Here is a 25,920-nt window from a genome sequence, read left to right on the forward strand (position 1 = left end):
TGTATAATCCAGTATTATCGACGATTTTCCTGTGCGCGGAGTTTGATCGCTTCAACACCAGGTGACGAATATATACAGAGCAGTCAGCTGTGTCCAGTTGTGTTGAACGTCGTGGAAACGTCAAAACAATTATTGCAAGGTCTACTAGCAGAGTCAAAGGTGTAAAACGAAAGAAAGACAACGTGCTAGCATTATGACAATTCACAACTTGTATATTTTTTCAAAAACCGGCACATTGCTGTATTACGCTGAGTGGAACAGGTTAAATAAGTCGGGGATAACAAAAGAGGAGGTAATGTAGTTGTTTATACAGTCGTTGCATGTCGATTAGAAAAACTAATCTGGTATGACAACAACGTTGCGATAGATTAATTTTTGGAATAATCTATACAATCGTTTGGGCTTAGCAAACACGGATTCGAGCTTGAGAGATACATTACAGATACTAATCAACTTTGATTAAAAATATGTACTTATTTTATTTATCTACAATCCTTTTACTTGCATTGATTGATTACCAGCAATGGTAATTACTATATATAAGTGTAAAGAGTTCTTGAAACGAAGGCTAATTTGCAGCAAAAGTCAAAAATAAATTTATAAGCTAAAACTTTTAATAAGATGTCAAATATTTTTTGACATTTTTTATATATATATATTACATTTACAATCATATTAAGGGTGCGTTTTGAGTTGCACATGAAACACACGATTGTTTTATCCTTTTTTATTAATAAGTAAATAATAAGGACAAATGATGCATCATGCGCTTCATGCGGAACTCGGAACGCACCCTCATCCATATATATACTTTTGTGATGATAATTAAAAAAAAATCGATAGCTATTTAGAAGTAAAGTTAAAAAATTGAAACCTAGCTACACTTTGAATTGAACAAGCTATATATATATATATATATATATATAATAAAAATTCTTTTAAATGAAGGAATCTCATTATAATATATAGTGATTAATTTGTTGTTGTATTAAGCTATTTTAAAGCAAACTAATTATGAAAGAAAGAGAGATGTAAATGTAAAAAATAAAATTGCATGTATTGATTATATGATCAAACAAAATTATCAGAAATGTATATATAATTTAGGAGGCAAAATTAATGTATGGGATGCTGTTTTCCATAAAATCATTTGTAAGTAAAATCTCACCGTTAGATCCCAAGGAGGGGTTTCTGTATTACAAGACGAGCAAATATACGCTTCACTACTTCGAAACGCCATCGGGTCTCAAATTTGTTTTGAATACTGATAATGCAAGTCAGAATGCCAGAGAATTGTTACAGCAATTGTACAGAGAAGTAAAACCATATACCTGTTTCTTTTAATAGAAGTACAGGTGTATGTATGCTGTGTAATCGCATATTTTTTATTTTAGGTCTACTTGGAATATGTAGTAAAAAATCCACTCTGTCAATTAAATGAACCTATACAAAGTGAATTATTCAAAATGAAGGTGGATGAACTATTTAAAAAATCTCCTCTATTTCTAAGTCGTTCGTTGTAGATAATAACAAAAAAAATATAAAATTTTTATACTACATAAGAAACGAGTTAAACTTTTTAAATAATAAATAGATAATACCAAATATATATTAGGTGTTGGAATTAATTCGTAGCGTTTTACAAGTGATGGGAAGTACTTTCATTAATGTATTTTTTAATGCTCATGTGAAATAAATAACATTCTTTCATTAAAAAACGCTACGAATTAATTCCAACACCTAATATGTAACATTTGTTGTAAATATTCAAGAGCTTCTATTATTATCAAATATAAATGACAAAATATTGCGCATATATATTTCAATATTAAGTTATATGCACAGTTTGCAGAGTTGTAATTTCAAACAGTCTTGTCTTAGTTTTAGTTTCTTACAGCAATTTATTTTACTTTCCAGAGAAATATATACACTTGTTACAGTAACATGTAAAATGATAATAATAGTGCATATTTAAAAGATATTTCTGTGCTGTACAGTATTAATTACAGGCAAGTACAGGCAAATTAATTAAATTAATACAAGACTCATATATTATTTGTAGACGCCAGTATTCTAAACTTACTAAGTAATAATTCTAATTAATATTTACGTTTTTTTTTTGTATAATAAAGGTAGTGCAATAGGCATTCGAAGAGTCAGATATTTTAGCATCTTAAGTAATCATTATTACTATAATTATACACTCTGGAACCTCGTAATAGCGAACCTCGAAATAGTGCGAAAAATCCTTTCCGCGCTATAAGTAACATGATGGGGAGTAATAGTCTAAAATCTTAAATTTTAGAGTGAAGTAGGGACAATATCCTTATAACATTCAGACAATTAGACCCCCGAATCACGCGCTATTACGAACTTTCAGTATATATGCTATCACATCATATTTCAATTATTTCAATTTAATAAAAACAAAATTTCTGTTGAATGATAAAAATATATAGCAAATACTATGATATATAATTAGGAAACATATTGCATGTATTATATATTTACAAAAAATAGCATCTAGAAACTATACAATTATTCACAATTGAATATGAAATCATATCATTTGTGCGGGTTAGGCTAATTTTTATAAGAGCATAAATAGATTAAGAATCAATATTTATATTTCGAAATAAGAATTTGTAATATATTGTAAGATATACTTATATTTAAAAAAATAAGAACTTGATTATTTAATTTTTTTAAATCAATAATTAACGTAAGCATTAAAAGTATATTTATTTTGCTACTTCTTCCATATGCTTCCAAATGTATTAATGATTTTGAATAGATACGTTTATGTAAATTTTGTTTAAATATAACTGTTTGCACATATATAAAGAAGATGCGGCAGTTTATTGTTCAAAATTCGATTTTTTTTTCTACTTATGTGTATACAAAGTAATTTTTTTGTAAAACTACCGATTAATACATTTTATATTATTCTTTATTTTATAAAAGAGTAAAACATTTAGAATCAAAATGGCTATAATACTTTTGAACAAAATTCTTTTTATAAAACTAATATGCATGCATATTTAAATCCCTTACAGAATTATAGATAAAAAATTACAAAAAAAGAAACTAATTGATAAAGCACTACTTCCAGTGTAGACTTTTTAAAATTATTTAATCACATTAGTATCGATGGTCAATTGTTTCATACGAACTGACAAATGCAAAAATAATATAAAACCACAATTGTTATTTTGTTAAATTAAACAAATTTACAGAATAATTTTTAAATAAATTCATAATAGATTCTATACATACATATTGGAAATTATAATTGTATGTGTGTATATATATATATATATATATATATATATATATATATATGTATGTTTCTAAATATATATATATATATATTTCATTTATATTATATTTGTATTATACATACGTATTCCATACTATTTATCACATATGGAAGTACAATTTTTTCCATTTCAATATAATGTAAGAAAAAAATATTATTTTTATAGAAATAAAAATACTTGTACATATATTTTTATACAGTAAGGGGAAACATGTTTTTTTGGAGAATATTCATATTCAATTATTCTTTTATATATATATATATATATATATATATATATATAGACCGATTACATTAAGCGAGAACGCGTAATACTTAAAGATGTAATGAGCAGTTTTCGATTTATAAAATGCAACGACAATTCGCGGTATTAACTTTCATTGTAATTTTTTCTTAATTTTGTATTGTCCACCTGTTCGTTACAAACCGGATTTTGGAAGCTGACGAATAATTTAGATATAAGTTATAATATAAGATTATTTTATCTGTTATATATATAATAACGATATTTAGTCACAAAATATTGGCAAAAGAAAATTTCATTAACCTTTTTTCATCGTTTATAACGAATTGGAGGCCAGTACACATTTGTTTTATGTATGTGCGTAAATATTCACAAATTTCTAGTATATGCATAATCACAGCGCAAATGCACAGTAAAATTGTTTTACCACATTTTTTTTTCACATGTAAGATTTGAACTATACTGCGTGTTGCATATGTAAGTATGTACAATTTTCGCGTTTATACTTACGTTATTATAGTTATGTAATTTAATACATATATACACACTCAAGAATATGTATATATGCATCTATACATACATTGTGACCGTTTGAGAGACACAAACATACCATGACGTCCATAACATTCAGTCTTAATTTTGTTTAGCATTGTAAGCTCTCGTCCGTACTAGTAGGGCTTTGACACTCGTCATGTGGAGGCACAAAAATCTGATTACCAGAAATCTGCGACACGGTCGGCATTGGTTCCTCTATAACAGACAATCGTTTCTCGCGATCCGTAGATACCGCTGAAGCGTGAAAAAATACATTTCTCAAAGTGGCTACGTTGACGCGTTCCCGCGAAGTATCGTCCACAGGACTCTCAGCATTTAATTCACCATTCGAACTCCTAAACAAACAATATTATCGCAATAATTTCGCTTTTATTCGTCATTTAACATTTAGTTGCGATTCGTACTTAGATGTCTTTTGAACCTCCATTTCTATCTCTGAATCCTTGTTTCGCTTCCGCCCTCCTGCTGAGCGATTATTTACTGCGCAACCTTCCAATTTGCTACCCACTATCCTCTCTTGATCAGCTTCGATTACGCTGACATGATCGTCAAATCGTACACGTTCCGAACCGCCATCCTCTCCGCACATAGTCCAACTACTGGAATCACTGCATTGACGGTCAAATGTAAGTTTACGACGGATACGTTTTGCTAAACCAGGTGCCACTTCTTCTAGCGAGCTCAAAGAAGTAGCTTGTCCAGCGGAGTCCATGTGACCACCGTTAGCAGAACTAGCTGCCTGTTCTCCTTCTGTGCTTCTGCCACCACTGAGTGAACTACCATCCATCTATATAAAAGACAATAATAAAAATAATGGGATTTAAAAATTATTTTGATACTTTTTCAATCAGACAATCAATCAGATCAATCAATCGGACATTTTAATATTAAAACAAAAAATTTCCTATTTAATATTTATCAGGATTAAATACCTTGAAGTTAAGAACGGAACCTGCCAAAGCTCTCGTGGAGGCCGCACCATCGTCTAAAGCGATAGAAGCATTTACAGACTTTTCAGACAAACTAGTAGCCGCGGAGGCCGTCTCACTACATAAACTGAAACGTTGAGTAGATGTAACGTCAGCCTGTACTTCCAATCTGCGTGCACATGTAATCGAACATATTAGTGAAAAACGCATTATTCAATTTAACAAATGAAAAACGAATACTAATACCTTTGACCTCCAGGTAGCACACTGGAGGCTATACTTCCCGCGAGGCTCGTACCAGCAAGAGCCACATTGCTAGCGCTTTCGCGATCATTTTCCCGGCCTAATTTCTCCAACTGACTTCCACTACCCAATGAAAGGGAGGCCTCCCCTATCGATGGATTACCACCGCGATGACTTGCGACGTCTATTGATGCCGCATCTGTAATATGACGGTTTTGTAATAGGGGTTTCGATCGCGATAATCCGACCTCGATAAGGGGGTATGAATAGCCGCGGCACACACGTGGATAAGATGGATTTAATCGAGTGGAACGTGCATGGCACAAATGCATCATATTTACCTCCTCCATTACGGACGCCTAGAGCCCCCATCAGCTCATTCTCGTCATCAAATTCAAATCGCACTCCGGTGCCGCTCGTAGAGACGCCACAACCTCCGCTTCGGCAGAGGGATACTGGAACCACGCCATACACGTAGAATAGCAAAATGGGCACACCAATACCCACGGCTAATCCTGCTAACACTGGTGATACTAAGACCTGTAAGAGTCATGACGATAAATTAATAAACGCCTTTGTTAAAAAAATGTTATCCACATCGCTTACTAGGATAACAAAGTGTGCATGTTATTGGCGTCTTTAGGGCTACTCCTTGCTTTAAATAATGCCACGTCCGACACTTGTTAAGTAATATAAATAGGAACAGTCTCGGATACATATCGAAGGTCACAATGTAGCTACATAGAGTTATAAAGAATTCCGATAATGAAAGTTTAATGCTCACGTCGCTCGGTAAAGCCAAATAAATGATGTTTTCGATAAACAGAGATAATCAATTTAAATTAATCATTTCCGTTAATGTAATATCCTGTTTCACTTATATCTCAAAGCGATAGCTGGTTTTTTTATCTTATCCAGAACAATATTCAAGCGCTTCTCGAGTCTCAAGAGATTTTACATTTTTTACTACACATTTATCAGCGTGCTACGTTTCCATGCTTGGAACGATTTCGCTTGTCCCGCAATCTTAGAAGGAAATGAAATACGGCACATCGTACTAGCTCGCACAGCCATCAACGTAGAGCAATGAATTTAGGAGCTGTCGGAGGTGCATTATCGCGCTCCAATTTTCAGATTTCCTGCTAGACTTCGGGAACGGAGTCGGCATACGGCCGAAGATGGAAGAGGTCTGTTTCTTTACACAGGGCTGACTGAGTTAGACTGAGTTAGATCCGATTCACACTTACAACGGTTAAAAATTAGAAATCCTCTAAGAGTCTGCCTATCGATTGTGTATATCGAAACGAGATAAAAATTATAAAAGTGAACAAAAAGTCACAAGAATATTTATAATTTTATTGGTCAACATTTAGAGAATTTGATCAATTTTATCATTTTCATTTAAGATACAACCGACTTCCTAGATACGAATCGCATTTTGTGTGTGTGTGTGCAGGGTCTCTAGTTTCAGCAAAATTACGCGAGAGAGAACTACATTAATTATTTCTTTCTCTTTCTGCTCTATCTCTTTCTCCTCTCTCTTTCTCTCTCTCTTTTTCCCTTAGGAGTTGCTGGAAAATGGCAGACACTAATAAAAACTTGCTCTAATCACACATCTAGACTCTTATTAGAGAATCTTTATTAAAAATCATTTCATCTTTGTTGCTTATTAAATGTTAAATAAAGATAAATGATATTCACGAGCGTTGTTAATCGGTCCTTTTTGTATGCATTTAAAATAAAATATATGTTTGAAATTTGGCAAAAGTGAGAAGGAAAGCTCTAGTGCAGTTCAATGCAGTAATAAAAAACAAATCTAAGAAATCTGAATGCGTGCACAAACAGGTAGGGAGGAGCAGGGGCGTGCCTAGTAAGCGTGCAATGCGTGCATAGCGCGCAGACGGTGTTAAAGCCTGCAGAGAGGCGGTCGAAGACTCATTATACTTGAACCTACTACAAATGCAATGGAGTCACAGCTTCTTAAGTATTAGCAGTTTTCATTAAAATTGTCTTCCTCATTCTTACCTATTGCATTAGAAAAAAAGCTTATAGCGCTACAAACATCAAAATTCAAGTGTTGCTAAAACCTTAAAAATGAAAAAAATTACATTTAAAAAAGGGGTTTTAAAATGTTTTTTATCGCTGTATCTTTTGAGTTTCTGTGAGTTTGATCATTTTTGCATATAGAAAACTACGAGCTGAATAATATGGGAATTTTTTTTTCTCACTTTGTGGGCCTGTCACGTGTCCCAAAAAAAAACTTAAACAAATTTTCAATTGTCTAATGTGAAAGCTTAAAGTTTTCTGCCTACAAAATGGTTTTTAAAAATGTTCCTAAGATTTTTACTGCGCTTTTATTACTGTGAATTATCGCAGGTTAAATAAAGGGAGCACTTCGTTGACGATTCCGTTAAAAATCATCATACCGCAGTTTAAAAAATAGATTCTTAAAGTTCATTAAAAAACTTGTTCATTATACGAAGGGTATAATTGCCAATTTTTTTTTAAACTTATAAAGATGTGATAGAAATGAAGTAGCGCTACGAACTTTTGTGTAACTCAATATTTGGTAATTGTTGACTTTAGAGGCCTCACCTCCGATCTTGATAAAATTAGTCTGATTCGATACTAAAGTTGACAGATATTCAAGTTAGGAAATCTGTCACATCAATGGCATAGAGGGTTAGCAAAGAGGCTTCACGAAGCAGTGAATTTGCGTTTTTAAAGCAGTAAATTTGTGTTTCTAAAGCAGAGAATTTATATAACTCTGTATGCCATTGATGTGACAGATTTCCTAACCTATCTGTCAACTTTACAATTAATATCTCGGCTCTTCGCGGGACAGAGCGACACTTTTTTGCCAGATTCCTTCATTTCATACAAAAACGTGTTGAATGAGACTAATTTTATCAAGATCGGAGATGAGGCTCCTAAATTCAACAATTGTCCAATATTTTAACATATATCTTGCATAATCTTCCTTTCTTGTCTTTTTTTAATAATTATTTTTAATAAGTCAAGGATCTCTAGGTACAGATAATTATATGTGCACACTTTTGGGGCGGCAAAATTATTTTTGCACGCGGGCGCCTAATTCTTTTTGCACGCCTCTGGGGAGGAGCAGAAGGAAGAATATTGATCGTGAGTCGGGAGTAGACATGCGCACGAGTCGTGATATCTTCCTCGCCCCACCCTGCATTGGCGGCAGAGTACCAAGCCCAAGGTAGGCGATAATGGAACATGCGTTGCATTGGTCAGTACTGAGGTCCACGTCGCTCCGTGGCAATTAAGAATAATAATGCGCGCTTGGTGCGCCTAGATAAAGGAAGAAGACTGATCGGTTGGTGCTCCAAGGGCGTGTCGATTAAAATAAAAAGACAATTATTCTCTCCGCCCATGCTGGGGCATCGAACTACGCCAACTACGGTCCACTCCAAATCGGCGCAGAATCGGTGGACGTAACCGGGAAGAGGCAGCGGCACGTAACGAGGCTCATTCAGCGACGGTGATTTCACGGTAGCGAACACACGTACGCATCGTTAATAATTAACGTGTATACGCGTGTGCGTGCACGTCGCGCGTGTGTACGTGCGATAATTTAACTACGTAACATCGTCCGCTGTATATCGGTGGGGCGCATCGTCATTTGACGGAACACATGCTTTGTTAACCGACTGAAGTCAGATAGTTGTGCGCCAAGCGAGAGGATCGTCAGAAGCATCACCTAGTCGCGCTAGTAGGATATTGACGAAGAGAGAGATAGAGGAAAAGAGGAGGGTTGCTGAAGAACAAATCAGAAGAAGTCATGTCCGACTTGGACGACGAGACCGACACTTCCTGCGGGGAAGAACAAATTGTCTCGGATTGGGAGGTCCGGAAGGAGTGGCTCGAAAGTATATTATCAAAATACTACAAGGGCAAAGCGGTTAGTCATGTAAACAAGTGAAATAGAGATTTATATTAATGCTCGCGTTAGATATATGTACGATAGTTAACGTCTGATTCAAACATTGAATGATTTATTTAGGTTAAAGTTGTGGAATTTAACGTAAATTCTGGATGCACGACGAGCGAAAGTGTGCTGAGCGCTATCACCAGCGTCACGGTAAAATATTTAGCAGCACTTACAACTATAACAAACAAGCCGACTGATAAATGCAAAGATTCCTTGATCATAAAGCAACTCCCCAAGGATCCATTTAGCCGCTTTTTCGTTACAGAAGGCCAATTCGATCTCCGAGAAATTAAATTTTATACGCAGGTAAGGCGATAGGTAATCGAAATAAGATTGAAATTGAGATTTGAAATTTTTTCTTGTTTGACGATTTTTTATGCGTTTGTATACTAGGTGATGCCAGATTTACGGGAATTCTATAAAAGACAGATAGCGAAGAATAATGAAGATGAATATGAAAACCGCATCATACTACCAGTTCCAAAATGCTACCACGCTCATTATAGCCCTGCAGGCGGAACCGACGACAGCCCAGTGCCACCGGAATCAATGCTAGTATTGAGCGACTTAAGCGAAAATTATAACAGCGTTGAATTCTCGAGAGGATTAACTTTAGACCAAGCGATGGCAGCGTTAGACGCCATCGCCCGGATACATGCCCATTCCCTGTCGATGAAGGTCATAGACGGACAATCTCTATCCGAGCGTTATCCGTTTCTATTCCAAACGGCAAAAGCAACGGATTCGTATCAGCAACTGGTAGAACGCGGTTTACCGCAGCTGGCGCGCTTCCTGAAGAGTAGACCAGGATTGGAGACGATTCTCAAAACTCTGCTAGTTCTACGACCTCGCACTAAAGATATTATTTCGGCTCTTCTCGCTCCGGAAGGTCCGTTGGCATTGATAACTCACACAGACTTTTGGAGCAATAATTTACTTTTCACGAATAACAGACCTCCGGAATGTCGCATTCTTGACTGGCAGATGGTCACTTATAGCCGACCGACGAACGATGTCGCATTGTTGTTGGTGAGTTCAGTGCCTACCGAATTACGGCGCAAGTACACTAAAACGCTTTTGGATAAGTATTGGGACAAGCTGAACTGGACGTGCTTACGTCTTGGCCTAAATATCGTCAAGGATTTAGGTTACACCAGAAAGGATCTCGATAAGGACTATAGAAAGTCCCAACTATTGGCACTTTTACTTTGCATAGGATCGGTGGACGTCGCACTCGGTGATCCCCGCACGGAGCAACGACTGATTGACGTTCTCGAAGATCTATATAACGATGGCGTACTAACAGACGAAGCCATTATCGCGACAAACGAAACTGACTCTTAATCACCGCTGCCACGGTTAGCGTATATACCGAAGAATTAATATTTCTGTCAAGGCTGACTCTAAGCGAAATTTCATGTGAAGCAATAGATAGCCCGTTTGTAGTTTAAAGACGCAATTTTTGTGTTTTCAACCTAAAAGAAGCTTAAGCTAGCAACATGAATGCCAGCACCGAAGAAGATAGTTGTAAAGAAAACATGTCGAAAAAATATAGACATTAAAAACTACTCGATTTTGTCTAATTTCGACAAGATACTAATTGTAAAACGAGCGGGACAAGATGAGTCAAGATCGATATGCTTAGAGGATACGATAGATGTCTTAGTTATATATTAATGTAAGCTTTGACAACCTATCAACTATTATTCCTTAAAAGCTGTAATATTTTAATGACTATTCATGCAAAAGTCACTTGCAATTTGATGAAAGTCTCAAAAGTAAGATAAAATCGAAAGCAAATTTCCTGGAAGAAGCTACGTAAAAAAATTGATTTCTTAATAGACGTAAGTTTCTCTAATGTTCAATTCGGTTTCTGCTCAGATATAAACTGCTAATAGACGTCTTTAATGCGCTGTGCCAAGTCGTTAAAGATTTATGCAAGTAGTTGTGATACAATTATTAAAACGAAATCAGCTAGATCCGTGATTAATGATAGGATATATATCAAAGTTATAGAGTATTTTCGAGATATACATATAAAACATAAAACAATTACGTTCCATTTGTCCGTATACATCCCGTGATAAACTTCTTCCGATAATTATTCCAGCGAATGCGCTGTTTTGTTAATGCTATGTATACAATTATTGTACTATCCATTTTCTCTGTATAAACTATATGGATAAAATATACTTCGATGTTATCACGAATAGTAAACAAAGTTCCTATTGCAATTGATATAGATGCACTTTTCTTTTTTTCTTTCGGTCACAAAAAGAATTTACACGATCAATTATTTACTTTTAGTATTCTCGTAAGACGAAAAATATTAACAAAACATTTAGAATAAATAATGCTTATCACGAATATTTAGACACAACCATACTATCTGATACGTTAGTAACTAACTTGCAAACATTGAAAGTAGCACATACTTTAATGATTATAAAAAATATTTAATAAACTTACTGATGCAGTGACTCCTCCTGCAATAAAGGCATTTCTCTTGTGCTTGTTGGCCTTCTCATATCTCGTATACAATTTTTGACCTACCCATACCGGTATACCTTAAACACAAAATATATAATGTTTGTAATAACACATTTTTTCGATGCTATATATATTTACACTGTAAATATATATATTTACGCTGTTGCAATATAATCTGTTAATATAGTACAACCAACCTATAATCATAGCTGGAAATGCTATGCCGGCGACGAGACCAATCCCAATTGGTGCTCCCACCAAAGTTCCAAGTTGCCAAAGAATCTTTTTCTTTCTGGACCATGGCTTTTTACCCCAAAAAGTACAGCCAGAAGGACTATAAATAAAATAGAAGAATTATATACGTTTAAGTATATTTGTTATATACATTCATATAGATGTTGTATGCATTTATATAACTTTATTCAAAATACCTAAGATAATGAAGATCACTAATTTCTTTCATACAAAGCCAACAAAATTCAGCACCGCAAACTGCACAAGTCATGTGGTTGCAACTTCCATCGTCCATTTTGACGATTAGAACTTGACATCTGGGACACGGTTTTATGTCATCTCCTAAACAGATCACAAAATTTAAGTATAATTTGATATTAGTTAAATAAATATTAATTCGTAAGACTTACTGTGTTGAGAATCAGTTTGACTGAAACTTAGAGAAGAGCTGCGCTCGTAATATTGAGATCGTTGCGCTCTAGCAGCATCGCACGTTTGGTTAGGATGCCACCGTGCTTTACAATGATAGCAAAAGTACGAATCGCAGCCTGGTCGTTCGCAACGTAATTTTGGACATGAGGCGCAACCACTAGCAATTACAGCAAAACTACAATCTGGAGCAGGACACCATCTTGCATCAGGCTCTATGGCAAGTACTCTTCGAACCATAAAATCTTCATACTTCTCTAACTGCGTTTGATCATTCAAAATCATCCGAATATCTATACAAAAATGTAACACGAAAGATTGTGAGTGATAGGAACTTTTGAATCTTATAAAAAATAGGATATGAAATGTTAGAACAATGTAATTATTATGCATACTTATACAGGGTGGGCCATCTATTGGTACGTTTTTGAATTTCGTCGTATGGCAACACCGAACGAGCTACAGACCCGAAATTTTGACAGTTTATTAGTCATACCGTCCGCGGCACGAAACAACATGTTTTCTCTTGAAGAGCGTTTTGAAATTTTAAAAACTTATTTTCAAAGTCAGTGCTGTGTCGCCGAAACTGTACGAATTTTGAAAAGAAATATGGGTCGTGATAGAGCACCCACCGAAGGAGCTATACGCAAATTGGTGAGGAAAGTTCGTGAGAAAGGGATGTTAGTGGATGACAGAAGTGGTCCCAGAGCTCGGACAGTGCGCACACCCGAGAATATTGAGGCTGTGGCCCAAAGTGTGAGACAATTCCAGCTTTGAAAAACAATATTACGACTGTTTTGAGTGAAATTGGCGCCGAGGTAGTCCAAAATGTCATTAATAATTGGGGTGACCGAATGGCATACTGTAAGGCCAGTAGAGGGAGCCACATGAACGAAATCGTTTTTCATTCTTGACGCGGATACTTTTAGCTTCACAACAAAAAAAAAATTAATAAAAAATATCAATGTATGCTCATTTGATCGCATTTTTAAAAACGTACCAATAGATGGCCCACCCTGTAATATACTCACCATTTGGATGTAACGGTTCTGAACACTCAGGGCAAGCAATATTAACTCTTGATTCAGAGATTTCCACTTTCAGATATTGTTGAAAACAATCGTAGCAACTGCGATGATGGCAAGATTGAATAATAGGAAAAAATTCTACTGGCAATTCGGCCAAACATAATGGACATTCCATTAATCCATTTTCATTACTCTGAAATAATAAAAATAAGATTTAATAATGAAAACTTATTGATAAAAAAATGATTTTTACTCAGCTTTTTGAAATGTATAAATGTTATTTCGTTTTATAAATACCTTTCCTGCAGAAGAAAGCACAGAACCTTTGCTAGGAGCACGCTGTAAGTCTATATTATGAAACTGGAAATGACTCGAACCGTTACTTACTCTGGCCTCTCCTTTTTCAACATCTGTTGCTCTGCCGCTTGCTTGATCTTTGGCTGTAAAAATGTTTTTTTATTTTGAAAAATTATGCTCACTTTCAATTATGTGTGTCAGATTAATAGAACTTGAAATTACCTTTTGCATTCCTATTACTTGCACTAGGAGTTCTTGCGATGCGTCGACCAATAAGCGGACTGGAATACAATAATCTTCGCAGGGAAAATCGGGGAAATAATCTTCGAGGACGAGGTGCACCATTGCAACCACCTACGCCATTTTCGTTTTCTTTAAACATTTTGAGAGAAGTATTGGGGAAATGTTACAGATTGCCAGAAAGAAAAGTTGTCATAATTTGCTTCGTAATGTTCAGAATGATACGTTCTGAAATCATAATAGACAATTATAATTAATTATAATACCTTAAAATATTAATTAATCAAATTATTAATAAAACTTTTATGAAAGCATTGAATTATATAATATTAATTTGTAAAAATCGTATTTCGATTAAATTATATTGCATAGAGATTAAAATTCGTACATCCGATAAATAAACGCAGCTGTTCAAACAAAATTTCGTTGAGATATTATACCGATCAATATGCTGTTTTCTTTTTTATGTATGTTATATAGATACAATTACGTAAAATATGATACACGAAATATCGAATCTATTAATTAACAGCATGAATAGACTTCACAAACTTGGTATTGCATACGTGACCGCGGCAATAACAATGATCTCGCTTATTCATTGTCGTTGTCATTCATATGATTCATTGCAGAAATAATTGAGAACTTAATGAATATCATGTCTTCATCCGCGAGACGTTGGAGAAACATTTATACTCAGGCCGCGTTATGGTTATAGGTATATATCAAGGTGTTATAAAAATAAAACCAATGATCGAATACAATAAACTGAACAAAATATGCATATACACGAATAAATTGTACGAATTATGCCGAAATTACTTTTGCCGACAGGAATTTTGAACATAATCATAATATTCTTTTGAAAAATAATATATTTATTGTGAATATTACAAAAATATGCAATACAAGTTTCTGTTGTATACTTTCGTATTAAATATTCATATTAAAATTTAAATTAATTTTTTTAATCTTCGAAGACGAAAAACTCAAGTGAGTTAACAAAATGGCGTGTGTGGAAAATATCTAATCTATAATGTCCATTTCTATTAGGTGTTGGAATTAATTCGTAGAGTTTTTTAATGAAAGAATGTTATTTATTTCACATGAGCATTAAAAAATACATTAATGAAAGTACTTCCCATCACTTGTAAAACGCTACGAATTAATTCCAACACCTAATATATGTATCAATGTAGATTAATTTTAATTTCGATTTAATTTATTCGCATTAATTTTCTACTTCTAATTCTTAGAACTAGTTTTTTAAGTTCTTTTCTAGAATTAGATAAAAATAAAAAGTAAATTAAATCGAGATCAAACTTTTACAATTTACATTGATAGAAATGAATATTCTGACAGATTTTATCTGCTACATCCGTGATAACTGATCTCGCAAATGCGGTTTCATATCTTCGAAAAAGTGGCCGAGACTAGTTTTTTTTTTATTCCAGCTACAATATGTGCGCACGGTCATCCGGTATTTTTAACACGTTTTTGTCAAAACGATTCGCCGCTTTCTCCGAGAAAGGAATGATACAAGTTGAATTGCAAACGCACAAACGCGATGGCACATCAGTGATTTCATCACGTCTATAGGACACATGAATTATGAGTGTTGCAATATTTAAAATCGACACGTACGGTCCGCAAAGGAGAGATCGTATCCCTGCAGACTCTCACTCTCTGTGATACGCATATTTTCGAGATTGTATCACGCTCGTTATCTTTCATAAACCGGCCCTACTGATATAAAATGCATATTATCATGTGCTAAGCATTAGTGAAGGATTATTTTCCTCGTACCGTATTACGTTACACAATTGAATGACGCTTGACAGCAAACTTGAATGACCATTAAAGCAAGGTCTGCTTGGAGACCTGAAGATACTTGGACAACACAGAGTCTAAAATCAGGACATAAGACATCTTTAATTTCTACTAATGTAGTTTAATTTTAATCTTAACTTTAAGGTTTAACTAACTTTTTATCTCTTTCTAGTTCTAAGAATTAAAAAAAAAGTTAAAAATATAAGTTGAATTGAAATTAAAGATAATTTATTGTATATTGATAGAAACATAAGACGTCTTTCAGCTTACAAAAATGTTATTGAAATGTCTTTAAGACGTCTTATATCCCGATTTTGGATTTTGGATATTATTGACAAATAAATTACTATTTATTTATATATTCACAATTTGATTTATCAAAATTTTTTGAACACTAAACATTGAACAAACAATATGAAAGATTAATGCGAAACACAAATAAATGATGTAAAATGAACGAGACAAATAATAATACAAATTAAAATATTAATATAAAATATAAATGAGACCTCACAAAAAGGGAAAGTTGTCTCTTACGACGACGATGACGTCATCCATGTATTTTCTTGTTTCAATACAGAATCGCTATCACAAAATTAAGCCAACTTTATATACTTTCACATTCGTTCAAGACAAATTTCCGCTGGATCAATAAATTTAAATTCGCTAATTCGTAAAAAATTACTGCTCGACGATTTGTTATAATCGGAATTAGCCGCACAATCGGATCGGAATTAGTCACGACGCAGCTCGTTTGGACATCTCTATTGCGACGATTTAAACGTGGTATCGTCCATCGCGGGAGAGCTGTCATCAAAGACGCAGCGGGAGATCACAGCGACAAAATACCGTCACGCGGACTGTCTCGAATCTCAGGATCTCGCGTTCTCGTGTCGAATGATTGCTACTGATGCGTGATCGAGCGAACGTGCGTACGTACGTGCGACAAAGATGATAAAAAAAATATGCTGACAGACTCGCACTTTCGATGATTCTGTTTACTCGTCGCCAACGTGCGTCAGCAAATGCCGCGAGATGACGGAGTATACGCTTATTCCTTTTTTTTCGCTCTCCAACGAGAGAGGTGCTCGAGATAAGGCGCGGCTCGTGAAAAATCCTACGTCTTATCTCCGTTCGCGAACACGCTTCATGGCTCGTGTGGCCTAATGACTGGCATTCGCTGATGCAAATGCAAAGGTGCCGAGAGACCGTGACTTGATCTCTCCCACGACGGGCAATGCGTGCTTACCGTTGCCGAGGAAAAACGTACCTTCGCCGTGCTGTTGAGCGCAGGCTAGTCGATCGCCGAGATAAGCACGGCTCGTCGAGAATCAATCGAGTCGTATAAAACTGGCCAACTATCGGCACAATTTGTTGGTTAAGGATGTTCACTTCGACACAACAGCTGACTGTTCCGATTACGACGGCATTGCGGAAAAGAGTCTGAAATAGATTGATCATTGAAGTAGATCGCAACGATCACAACTTTGATACACGCGATAATGGCGCCACCCAGCGGCAATGATCGACATTATGCGCGAACGAGCCGCGAGAATTTAAAACTGCGGAGGCGAACCAATACAGCAGAATGATTGCATTTAGCAAAAAAAAAGCAACTTAGGAACTATTGTAAGATACTTTAATATAAATAGAAACTGCTGTTTCCGCTGAACGCAAGTCAATTTTTCACATTTAAAGATTTTTTTTTCTCTACTTATTTTCTTTTTTCAATCAACTATATGAAGATTTTTGGTGTATCAAGGATTTATTTATATAATTGTTATAAATTTAATTTGAAAAAAACTTTTATCTTTGTAAGTTATAAATTAATTTAATATGTTTGTGGCAATTGAATAATCAATGTGCATGACAAGCATATGAGAGAAGTGTAACACAGGCCAGAGATCTAACATAAAAAGAAAAAGAAATTAATTTAATGATGATAAATAGCTTGAATCGACATGAAGATTAATTGCATCGCAATAATAAATCAATTCAGTGTAATTTGTATCGATGATTTGTATCTTGTTTTCTTCATATACAAAAATAATCGTCATAATTATCTAGAATTGTGTTTACATACAGTATGCCACATATACATATATATGTATATATATAAAATTCTTACTAGTATTATTTGTTATGTATATATGTGTATATATATATATATATATATATATATATATATATACACATAACAAATAATACTTGTAAGAATTTTATTTTGATTATCGCAATCAGAAAGAAGTACGTGATTGGTATAATATAAGCTAATGCAAAAATTGGTTTTGACAAATATTTACACGGATTGATATATGCACATTTTCATTTTACATATTTTTTAATTTCTAATATATATAATAAAGAAATTAAAATATTATGTAGCGTGATATTTCCCGTAAATTTTATATACAGAAATTATAATTCTAGAACAGATATAACATAAATTTACAAATATATATATTGTATAAATATTTATGTAAAAAAAACGAAAATGTATACTCCAATCCGCGTAAACATTAAATCATTAAAATTATTAAAATCAGTTTTTACACACTTGTATCATATTAGTCACTATGTATAGTCATGTGCTTTTTTTTCTAATCGCGGTAATCAAAATAAAATTCCTACAACTATTATTTGTTGTATATGTATATATATATATATATATATATATATATTAGGTAGATCGATAATTTTCTCGTAGTGTAAAAAACTGGTTCAACTACTCTGATTCATCTGTATATACACATACACACTCACACACGCACACACACACACACACATATATATATATATATGTACATATATATATATATATATGTGTACATATATATATATATATATATATATATTATATTAAATATTATTATCGACTTATGACACAGAGAAATTAAAATATATAGAAATATTTTCTATAAATACATATCACAGAATATTACATAATTCTAGAAATTTTATTACATACATGATGAGCTGGAAGTGAGCTCGAAATAAGTATACATAAGTAAACAATACACATGACTGTTGATTTAATACAAACATAATGAAAACTCTCATTCAATTATTAACAATATAAATGATTGAACAAAATATTATTTACCTACAATAGATTTTGCATAAATGTATTGAATGTGTATTATATATATTTATGTATATATAAACATATTAGAGTTAAAACATCTATTTATTCTCAACATCCTTGCCTATTGCATCAGTCACAGAAGAAAAACCATTGGTTTCAAGTATTTCACATAATTCTTTTTTTATTTTGCCAACTACTGGTGGTCCGTGATATATGTACGAGGTATAAAGTTGCACCAGCGAAGCACCAGCTCTTATTTTGACATAAACATCAGTTCCAGAGAAAACACCGCCTACGCCAATAATTGGGATGCTACCATGCGTTCGTTTGTACATGTCAGATATCATAGCTGTGGAAATATCTGTGAGAGGTGCACCACTGAGGCCTCCACTTTCTTGCTTGTTTGGATTAATCAAATTTGTTCGCGTAATTGTGGTATTGCATAAAATTAAACCATCGACTCTAGACTTCTTACTTAAAACTACATCTGCCACATCTTGTCGCTCAGAATTCGACAAATCTGGAGCCAATTTTAAAAGTAATGGCTGTTTACTACCCACCGATTCTCTTGCTACGTTTATTCTGGTCAATAATTCTTCTAAATTCTTCTTGTTTTGCAAAGATCTTAAACCTGGAGTATTAGGACTAGAAATATTAATTACAAAATAATCTGCTACATCCATAAATTTTTTTATGCCATCAATGTAATCTTGAATCACATCTTTTGTCTCCTTGTTGCTACCTAAATTCACTCCAAGAATACCGTCAAAATTTTTATGCTCCTTTAATCTCTTGAGACGATCCCATATGATATCATGACCATCACTGTTAAATCCACATCGATTTACAACTGCATTATCTTCTGGTAATCTAAAAATTCTGGGTTTTGGATTACCAGATTGAGGTTTAGGTGTCACAGAACCTACAAAAAAATAAGATAAGATTACGTAAGTAAGATAAGATTTTTTAATATTAATAAGATTCGTTATATTTAAAAAATATTGAAGTCTAGGTCTATACTGTTGTATAAATTTTACCTATCTCCACAAAACCAAAACCAATCTTGTGCAATCCTTCTACTGCCTCTCCTTGTTTATCGAATCCCGCAGCCATACCAATTGGATTTTTAAATGGCAAACCTAATACAGTTGTTTGGAGTAAGATAGGATCATTTGTTTTTTGTTTTGGTACAAGGCCATATTTCAGAGTTATCACTGAGAATTTATGAGCGATTTCCGGATTTATCAGTTGCACCAAAGGTATAGCGACATCACTGTAAAATTTTTCGTTGCCCTGGTAGAGAGAAATGCCACTAAACAGAGCGACTGCGCTACTGGTTACGGTCAATAATGATTTCAGCTTTGCCTTGTTGCTTAATCGCTGAGCCATCCCAATTGCGACGTTCATTCAAGATTATATGAATTAATCCGAGCTATCGACACATATGTAAATACAAATTTCAACTTCATTGAACAACCGAGTTCACGTGTTCGGTTAGTTCGGTATAGATTAGGTTAGATTAGGTTAGGTAATACAATATTTACTTATTAGTTATAGATAACAATCGCGCACTAATTTTTCACGCATAATTCCATAAACATAATTATAGCTATTTTTAAATATTTATAACAAATCACTACTGAAATATTCCGGATGTAGATGAAAACAGATGTATCAATATTATCGATGCCGCGAAATGCAAAACGCTGTCAGTTAAGCTGGAAACACAATAAAAAGCACAGGCATTAGGAACAGAGAATAAGAGATTTCAACTTATCAGAAACCATGAATAATAGAATGGACTCTTCCTGATAGGTTGAAATCTTTTATTCCCTGTTCCTATTACCTGTGTTTTTCATTGTGTTTCCAGCTTTATAGTTTTCCATGATAGAAGTGAAATCTTGTCATGATGCAAGTATGATCTACGTACAAGTCGCAAATACACCGTCGTCAGGTGCAATAATGCTTCTTAACAACCAATCAAAAGCATTAATAGTAATTAATAGGGTTATAAGTTAATTTTTTTTAAACTAAGTTGATTAGTTAAAGTGTTAACAGCTTTGAAAATTTAATTTATTTACAATACAGTTAATCCATAATGTAAATTAATTGAATTAGAAGTTTAGTTAATAAAGAAAGTAATTAAAAAGTCCAAAGTTAAATATGATTCAAATGAATAATTAAAGAAAAAAAAAAAGAAAAAATTTGATGGTTTTATATAATTTTTTATATTTTTCCTTTCTCACAGCATATTATTAAAGAATCTGCACTGATTATTTTTTTTACAACTAACGATTATACAATATAAAAGATCAAGGTTATATAAGTTATATAAAAAAGTAACAAAGTTATTGTTGTGGATGTAAACACAATAATATCCATTTTTTTTCGATGCTCCTGATGAAAATAAATCGCTAAAATCGTTGAAATCTCTATTAATTTGATAGATTTATTTCAGCGATTTCAACAATTTATTTCCATCAGGAGCACCGCAAAAAAGTGGATATTGTTGTAAATTATATATTTAAATTTACAATTTAATATGCGAGATTTGTTGAATTCTAAATACTATAAAGAGAGAGTTAAATATATATATGATAAATATATATATTAATTGAAATAAAACAGTAATTTGTAATTCCTGTATTTTATAATATTTATTTATGATTTTGACGTATTTTGTTTCTGATAATGAAATGATAGTGTACGGTGTAAACACGTAGCAAGGCTATGTGCCAAATAAAATATAATTTATTTTATAACATAGATTGGTGTCAAATATTCTGCTTCTTACATTCCAAATTTATTTTGCTTATTATCAAATTATCAAATTCCTGATGAAAATATATAAAAATCGGAGCGGAAATCGGATGTAATGGGAGAGTAACAGAATGGGAGAGTAAACGAAACTTCTAGACGGCGAAAATTGGAATAATGAAATGTAAAAGAAACATTTTCGCTTCTTTTACATTTTGATGTTTTAATTCATATATTACTGCTAGTTCACTGCCAGTACTGAAAATCTATAGTCCCCATTACATATATTATACTAACAATTGACAGTAATATACGAAGATAGCACGTTATTTAAATTCAGATGATATCGATGTCAGTATATTAAATAAGCATCCTTTTTTGAAAAAATTATTCATCAAATATAATATCGGTCTACCAAATAATACATTAGTAGAAAGACTTTTTAATACTGATGGACTCGTTTTGACGAATATCGTTCAACAGATGAACAATAATTATTATTAAATTTTGAAAAATAATTATTATTAAACAAAAAAAAAATATATATATATAAAACCATTTACATTGGATCATTGTATTGATAAAATCTGTTAGCAGAGTACGAGTTAACACGAACGAAATTAGATGTCACAATATTTAACTTGTATCTTGCAAATTGCTAGTATACGCTGTTAACATTTTGTTTACTTAATATAATTATAAAATTATAAGCAACTATCACATTTTCATAGTCGCAAATCATGCATATGTTATAGAGTTTATTAAAATAATATGTTGACAACAAAACGTAATACTTTTATTAATGTAATAAAGAATGCAATTTTGTTTTATTTAATTATTCAATCCAATATATCAGGATTATAATAATTCTTCATTAAGAATAATTTTTATAAAATGACATATTGTTTACAATATTGCTTATGATATCGCTTACGACGATATTACTTTTTGAGTTTTTCTTGCAATAATAATTTATGCTTTATGTGTCCAACATCACTCGCAGGACAGATAAGTACGAAAGGGAGCTTTTCAATATGGCCATGAAAGTCTCAATGTTAACGACAAAAAATCTGCCAGCTAATAGCTGAACAGGTTGCTGTGACCGCATAATAATGAACAAAATGTTTCTCATTAATTTCATTGGCAAGCAGTGCCAATTGCAGCTATAGATTGAAAATCCGATTTCTCCCATTTGACATTTTAGATAATCACCCACAAAACTATAAAAGAACAACTGTAATAGCAAAGTACTCATTACTGTTATGGTTTTAGTTATCATTACTGCATCATGCGATTTCAATGCCAAGATAAATTGGAAACCTGAAAAATACACATTATAGTTACAAGTAATTCTCTGACACAAAAATTATTTGTTATTTTTATTATATTATTAGGATACTTATATGATTAAGAAGTATTCTATAATATCTATAACCTACACTATATTTGATAACATTTTAGCGTCATAAGTTTTTTTAAACAAAAAAGATTAAAAGAAACTTATATTCTAGCATATAACACAACTCATATTGTGCAAAATAAGTGTAATTGAAGAGATATTTACCGATCAGGCAAATAATAAGACAACTGAACAACATTTGCACGAGCAAAACGAAACTTATTACATTTACCAGAAGTTTCGCATGCTCTATTAAATAATGATATCTAGATGCCAATTTTGAAAAATCTTCACTTATATCTTTGTTTTTCGTACCGTAGTTGATAAATTCGATTTTTAGAAGTTCAATTTGTCCGCAGACATGGAGAGTAATTGCAAGAAAAAGTGTATCACATCCTTAATAAATAGATGTTTCAATGTTGTGTAGACTCAGGAAATTTATATTAATCTTTTAATAGTGATAATAGAATTATATCAATAGAACCTAATACAAAAGTGATGTGAAGGAAACACACACAAAATGTTATATCATTACTACAGTAAGTAATAATATCATTAAAAAGAACATCTATTAAAAATCATATGATGATTCAGTACTTTTAATACTAAAAATAATAAAAATAAATTTTTTAAACATCAAATTTAATTTATATGTCAATAGTTAATAAAAATTAGAAAACTTATTGATAAATTTTATTATAAATGAAACATTTAAAGTAAATTAATATATTTTATAATTTATGCAAATCTCTTTGATATTAATAATTTGTTTATTACCACAATCGCTAGTGCTATTAAGCACCAAGAGAATACACTGCACCACAGAGATCAACAAGTATAAGCTCGTGGAGAGATTAAAATTCCCTAAAGCCCACGTTAAGGGCACGGGTAATTCCGATGCTTGGTTCTTAATAGATACATTCACTTGGACGTCGTTATTGCCTGCTAGCATAGGCGCCAGCATGAAAATTGATGAAGCCAAATAAGCAAAAAAAATGATACTGTAGCAAATCATCCTTCCCATGAAAGCGTGCCGTCGTATAATCGTGCGTTTCTCCTCAGTGTTGATCGCAAAATAATCATTTATAGCAGAAGAGAAATTGCGAATCAGATTGTCGGCATATATGCGGAAGGACAACAATTTTAAAACAGAGAGAACGGCGCAGAACATAACCATAAGACCATCGAGTTTCACATATGCATCTCCGCTACCGAAATTGATTTCGAGGAACAATACAACCATCATCACGGTCTACACAGATATGAAACATGACAATTGTTTATTACTAACAATAAATTTTATCCTTTTTTTCATTTCCACTCTGTCCATGATGCACTATAAGCATCTCACTTGAGCTACTGTCAAACTTGTAAGTCGAATATGAATGGAACAAAGTAAGTGGAACAGTAATTTTATTGCGTTATGTAAGATGAAAATAGAGAACGTACCAAACTGAAGATACACACGGTACAACGAACTAAAGAAAATATGTTATATTTTTGTAAAGGCCATACACCTAATGGTAGAGTTAAGAGTTTCAAAGGAATCATAGCGTACGCTAAATCGTCATTCAGTGACATTATCGTAGTCAAATACAGTTATACGGTTCACAGCTCTCATTGTCAGTAAACGTCGATCTTTGTCCGTAATACGAATTGATCGTTGGCGACATTTTTTTTTTACATTCATATTTTATTGAACTACCGCAATTTTAACATTTATTAATATACTCCGTTATTTTCCAAAACACAGTTATTTCAAGTTATTGAAGGAAATAAATTTGTATATAGAAGTAGGATAGGACAAAGATCGAATAGAAGAAAGAGTATTTTATTTTTCTTCCGCTGCATTATTTTTAGTTATTGGCTGTCACTGATCTTTAATACTTTTTACTTTGATACTATCTTTTTATCAAGAATTACATAAGATTAATCACATAGAATTAATAGTGCATTAGTTTCTTATTGTTAGACAATACGAGTGTTGCAGTGACATTGACAAAAAAGTTCTCCTTAAAATAAAAAAATTGATCAAAAACATGCAGGTCTTCAAAAGATTAAGAATAAACGCTTCTTTTTGAATCATTACTGTTCCAATATATGTTTCCTATAGATTTTGTTTACACTTCTGCATTCTCTCTTTATATTCAATTTACGCTATCTTTTTTACTAGAATAATAGAATGTGATGACAAATTGACTACTGAAATTGCGCGGTAATCATTTTTGTAATTATTTAAATTTTATTACATTCTATTTATATTATAATTAAATTGTATAACATTTTATTTATATTACAGTTATATAAATAACTAAGGTCCCCACTCTATAACTTTTAACGATAGTATTGGTATCATTATATTACAGTTGCGCAGCTTTTTTATCATATATAAGCTTTTTATCATATATAAAACCTGTACAATGATAATGTAACTATTACTTATTTGACAGTGTTATTAAAATTTGTAGAATAAGGGCCTCAATCTTCATCTTTACAAGCAATCTGTTGTCAGATTATATCGATAAAATTTGTGAAAAATACGAATTCAATATGCAGAAAATATTAGAAAATATATATATTAAATAAAAAATATTAGGAAATGTACCATCCTAGAAAATAAAAGTCGAAGCGTAATAAAAGTCGAAAATAAACAGAAGCATAACAAAATGTCAAGGAAGGATCTGCTGTTGAATTATATTGGAAAAATTTATTCGCAGAAAACGAGTAATATCAAAACATGTAAGCTGCTGCTAATATTATATTCGAATTTGTTAGCTAGCTGCTAGCACACTGCTAATATTTTGTTTACTCGATAATTATCAAATTGAATTCAAAGATGGTATTTTTGTAACTGGAAGCACCCATGTCATGACAAAACTTCTTAAA

General features: G+C 32.7%; 5 protein-coding genes across 5 annotated transcripts; 2 read left to right on the top strand and 3 right to left on the bottom strand.

Moving 5' to 3' along the window:
* Positions 1-37: 37 nt before the first annotated feature.
* On the top strand, positions 38-1,605 carry Bet5 (blocked early in transport 5). Its single transcript, XM_011067734.2, has 3 exons — positions 38-292; positions 1,108-1,317; positions 1,395-1,605. The coding sequence occupies exons 1-3, from the start codon at positions 194-196 to the stop codon at positions 1,521-1,523; spliced, it is 438 nt and encodes a 145-aa protein (XP_011066036.1). The 5' UTR covers positions 38-193; the 3' UTR covers positions 1,524-1,605.
* A 796-nt stretch (positions 1,606-2,401) lies between these two features.
* On the bottom strand, positions 2,402-17,408 carry LOC105153098 (E3 ubiquitin-protein ligase RNF19A). The gene is made up of 13 exons (XM_011067736.2): positions 17,064-17,408; positions 13,946-14,191; positions 13,724-13,866; positions 13,430-13,619; positions 12,380-12,691; positions 12,167-12,311; positions 11,933-12,069; positions 11,715-11,812; positions 5,632-5,830; positions 5,294-5,489; positions 5,051-5,216; positions 4,523-4,905; positions 2,402-4,453 (listed from the first exon to the last, which is right to left on the bottom strand). Exons 2-13 carry the CDS (start codon positions 14,103-14,105, stop codon positions 4,207-4,209), a joined length of 2,376 nt encoding a protein of 791 aa, XP_011066038.2. The 5' UTR covers positions 14,106-14,191; positions 17,064-17,408; the 3' UTR covers positions 2,402-4,206.
* LOC105153096 (uncharacterized) lies at positions 8,519-11,772 on the top strand. Its single transcript, XM_011067735.2, has 3 exons — positions 8,519-9,215; positions 9,318-9,551; positions 9,639-11,772. The coding sequence occupies exons 1-3, from the start codon at positions 9,096-9,098 to the stop codon at positions 10,587-10,589; spliced, it is 1,305 nt and encodes a 434-aa protein (XP_011066037.1). The 5' UTR covers positions 8,519-9,095; the 3' UTR covers positions 10,590-11,772.
* Positions 17,409-18,731: 1,323 nt separating the features above from the next.
* On the bottom strand, positions 18,732-20,285 carry Dhod (dihydroorotate dehydrogenase 2). Its single transcript, XM_011067737.2, has 2 exons — positions 19,916-20,285; positions 18,732-19,800 (listed from the first exon to the last, which is right to left on the bottom strand). Exons 1-2 carry the CDS (start codon positions 20,283-20,285, stop codon positions 18,977-18,979), a joined length of 1,194 nt encoding a protein of 397 aa, XP_011066039.1. The 3' UTR covers positions 18,732-18,976.
* Positions 20,050-24,615, bottom strand: LOC105153103 (odorant receptor 10). The gene is made up of 5 exons (XM_011067742.2): positions 24,484-24,615; positions 23,812-24,286; positions 23,200-23,430; positions 20,809-22,955; positions 20,050-20,310 (listed from the first exon to the last, which is right to left on the bottom strand). Exons 1-4 carry the CDS (start codon positions 24,613-24,615, stop codon positions 22,615-22,617), a joined length of 1,179 nt encoding a protein of 392 aa, XP_011066044.2. The 3' UTR covers positions 20,050-20,310; positions 20,809-22,614.
* Between the last annotated feature and the right edge of the window lie 1,305 nt (positions 24,616-25,920).

The sequence above is a fragment of the Acromyrmex echinatior genome, chromosome 1, assembly GCF_024713525.1.
Source record: "Acromyrmex echinatior isolate Ae372 chromosome 1, ASM2471352v2, whole genome shotgun sequence".
NCBI classification, from domain to species: domain Eukaryota; kingdom Metazoa; phylum Arthropoda; class Insecta; order Hymenoptera; family Formicidae; genus Acromyrmex; species Acromyrmex echinatior.

What these genes read in the sequence shown, in the direction of transcription:
- Dhod (XM_011067737.2), bottom strand. Translation starts at nt 20,285, where the DNA reads ATGAACGTCGCAATTGGGATGGCTCAGCGATTAAGCAACAAGGCAAAG. An exon ending in TTTTGGTTTTGTGGAGATAG is followed by an intron (nt 19,801 to 19,915) that starts GTAAAATTTATA and finishes ATTTTTTTGTAG; the next exon opens with GTTCTGTGACACCTAAACCT.
- LOC105153103 (XM_011067742.2), bottom strand. Translation starts at nt 24,615, where the DNA reads ATGTCACTGAATGACGATTTAGCGTACGCTATGATTCCTTTGAAACTC. An exon ending in TAATAGCACTAGCGATTGTG is followed by an intron (nt 23,431 to 23,811) that starts GTAATAAACAAA and finishes CTATTTATTAAG; the next exon opens with GATGTGATACACTTTTTCTT. An exon ending in TCTTATTATTTGCCTGATCG is followed by an intron (nt 22,956 to 23,199) that starts GTAAATATCTCT and finishes TGTATTTTTCAG; the next exon opens with GTTTCCAATTTATCTTGGCA.
- LOC105153098 (XM_011067736.2), bottom strand. Translation starts at nt 14,105, where the DNA reads ATGTTTAAAGAAAACGAAAATGGCGTAGGTGGTTGCAATGGTGCACCT. An exon ending in TGCTTTCTTCTGCAGGAAAG is followed by an intron (nt 13,620 to 13,723) that starts GTATTTATAAAA and finishes TTATTATTTCAG; the next exon opens with AGTAATGAAAATGGATTAAT. An exon ending in CAGGAGGAGTCACTGCATCA is followed by an intron (nt 5,831 to 11,714) that starts GTAAGTTTATTA and finishes TGACTCTTACAG; the next exon opens with GTCTTAGTATCACCAGTGTT.
- LOC105153096 (XM_011067735.2), top strand. Translation starts at nt 9,096, where the DNA reads ATGTCCGACTTGGACGACGAGACCGACACTTCCTGCGGGGAAGAACAA. An exon ending in AATACTACAAGGGCAAAGCG is followed by an intron (nt 9,216 to 9,317) that starts GTTAGTCATGTA and finishes TGATTTATTTAG; the next exon opens with GTTAAAGTTGTGGAATTTAA. An exon ending in AAATTAAATTTTATACGCAG is followed by an intron (nt 9,552 to 9,638) that starts GTAAGGCGATAG and finishes TTTGTATACTAG; the next exon opens with GTGATGCCAGATTTACGGGA.
- Bet5 (XM_011067734.2), top strand. Translation starts at nt 194, where the DNA reads ATGACAATTCACAACTTGTATATTTTTTCAAAAACCGGCACATTGCTG. An exon ending in CGGGGATAACAAAAGAGGAG is followed by an intron (nt 293 to 1,107) that starts GTAATGTAGTTG and finishes TATATAATTTAG; the next exon opens with GAGGCAAAATTAATGTATGG. An exon ending in TACAGCAATTGTACAGAGAA is followed by an intron (nt 1,318 to 1,394) that starts GTAAAACCATAT and finishes TTTTTATTTTAG; the next exon opens with GTCTACTTGGAATATGTAGT.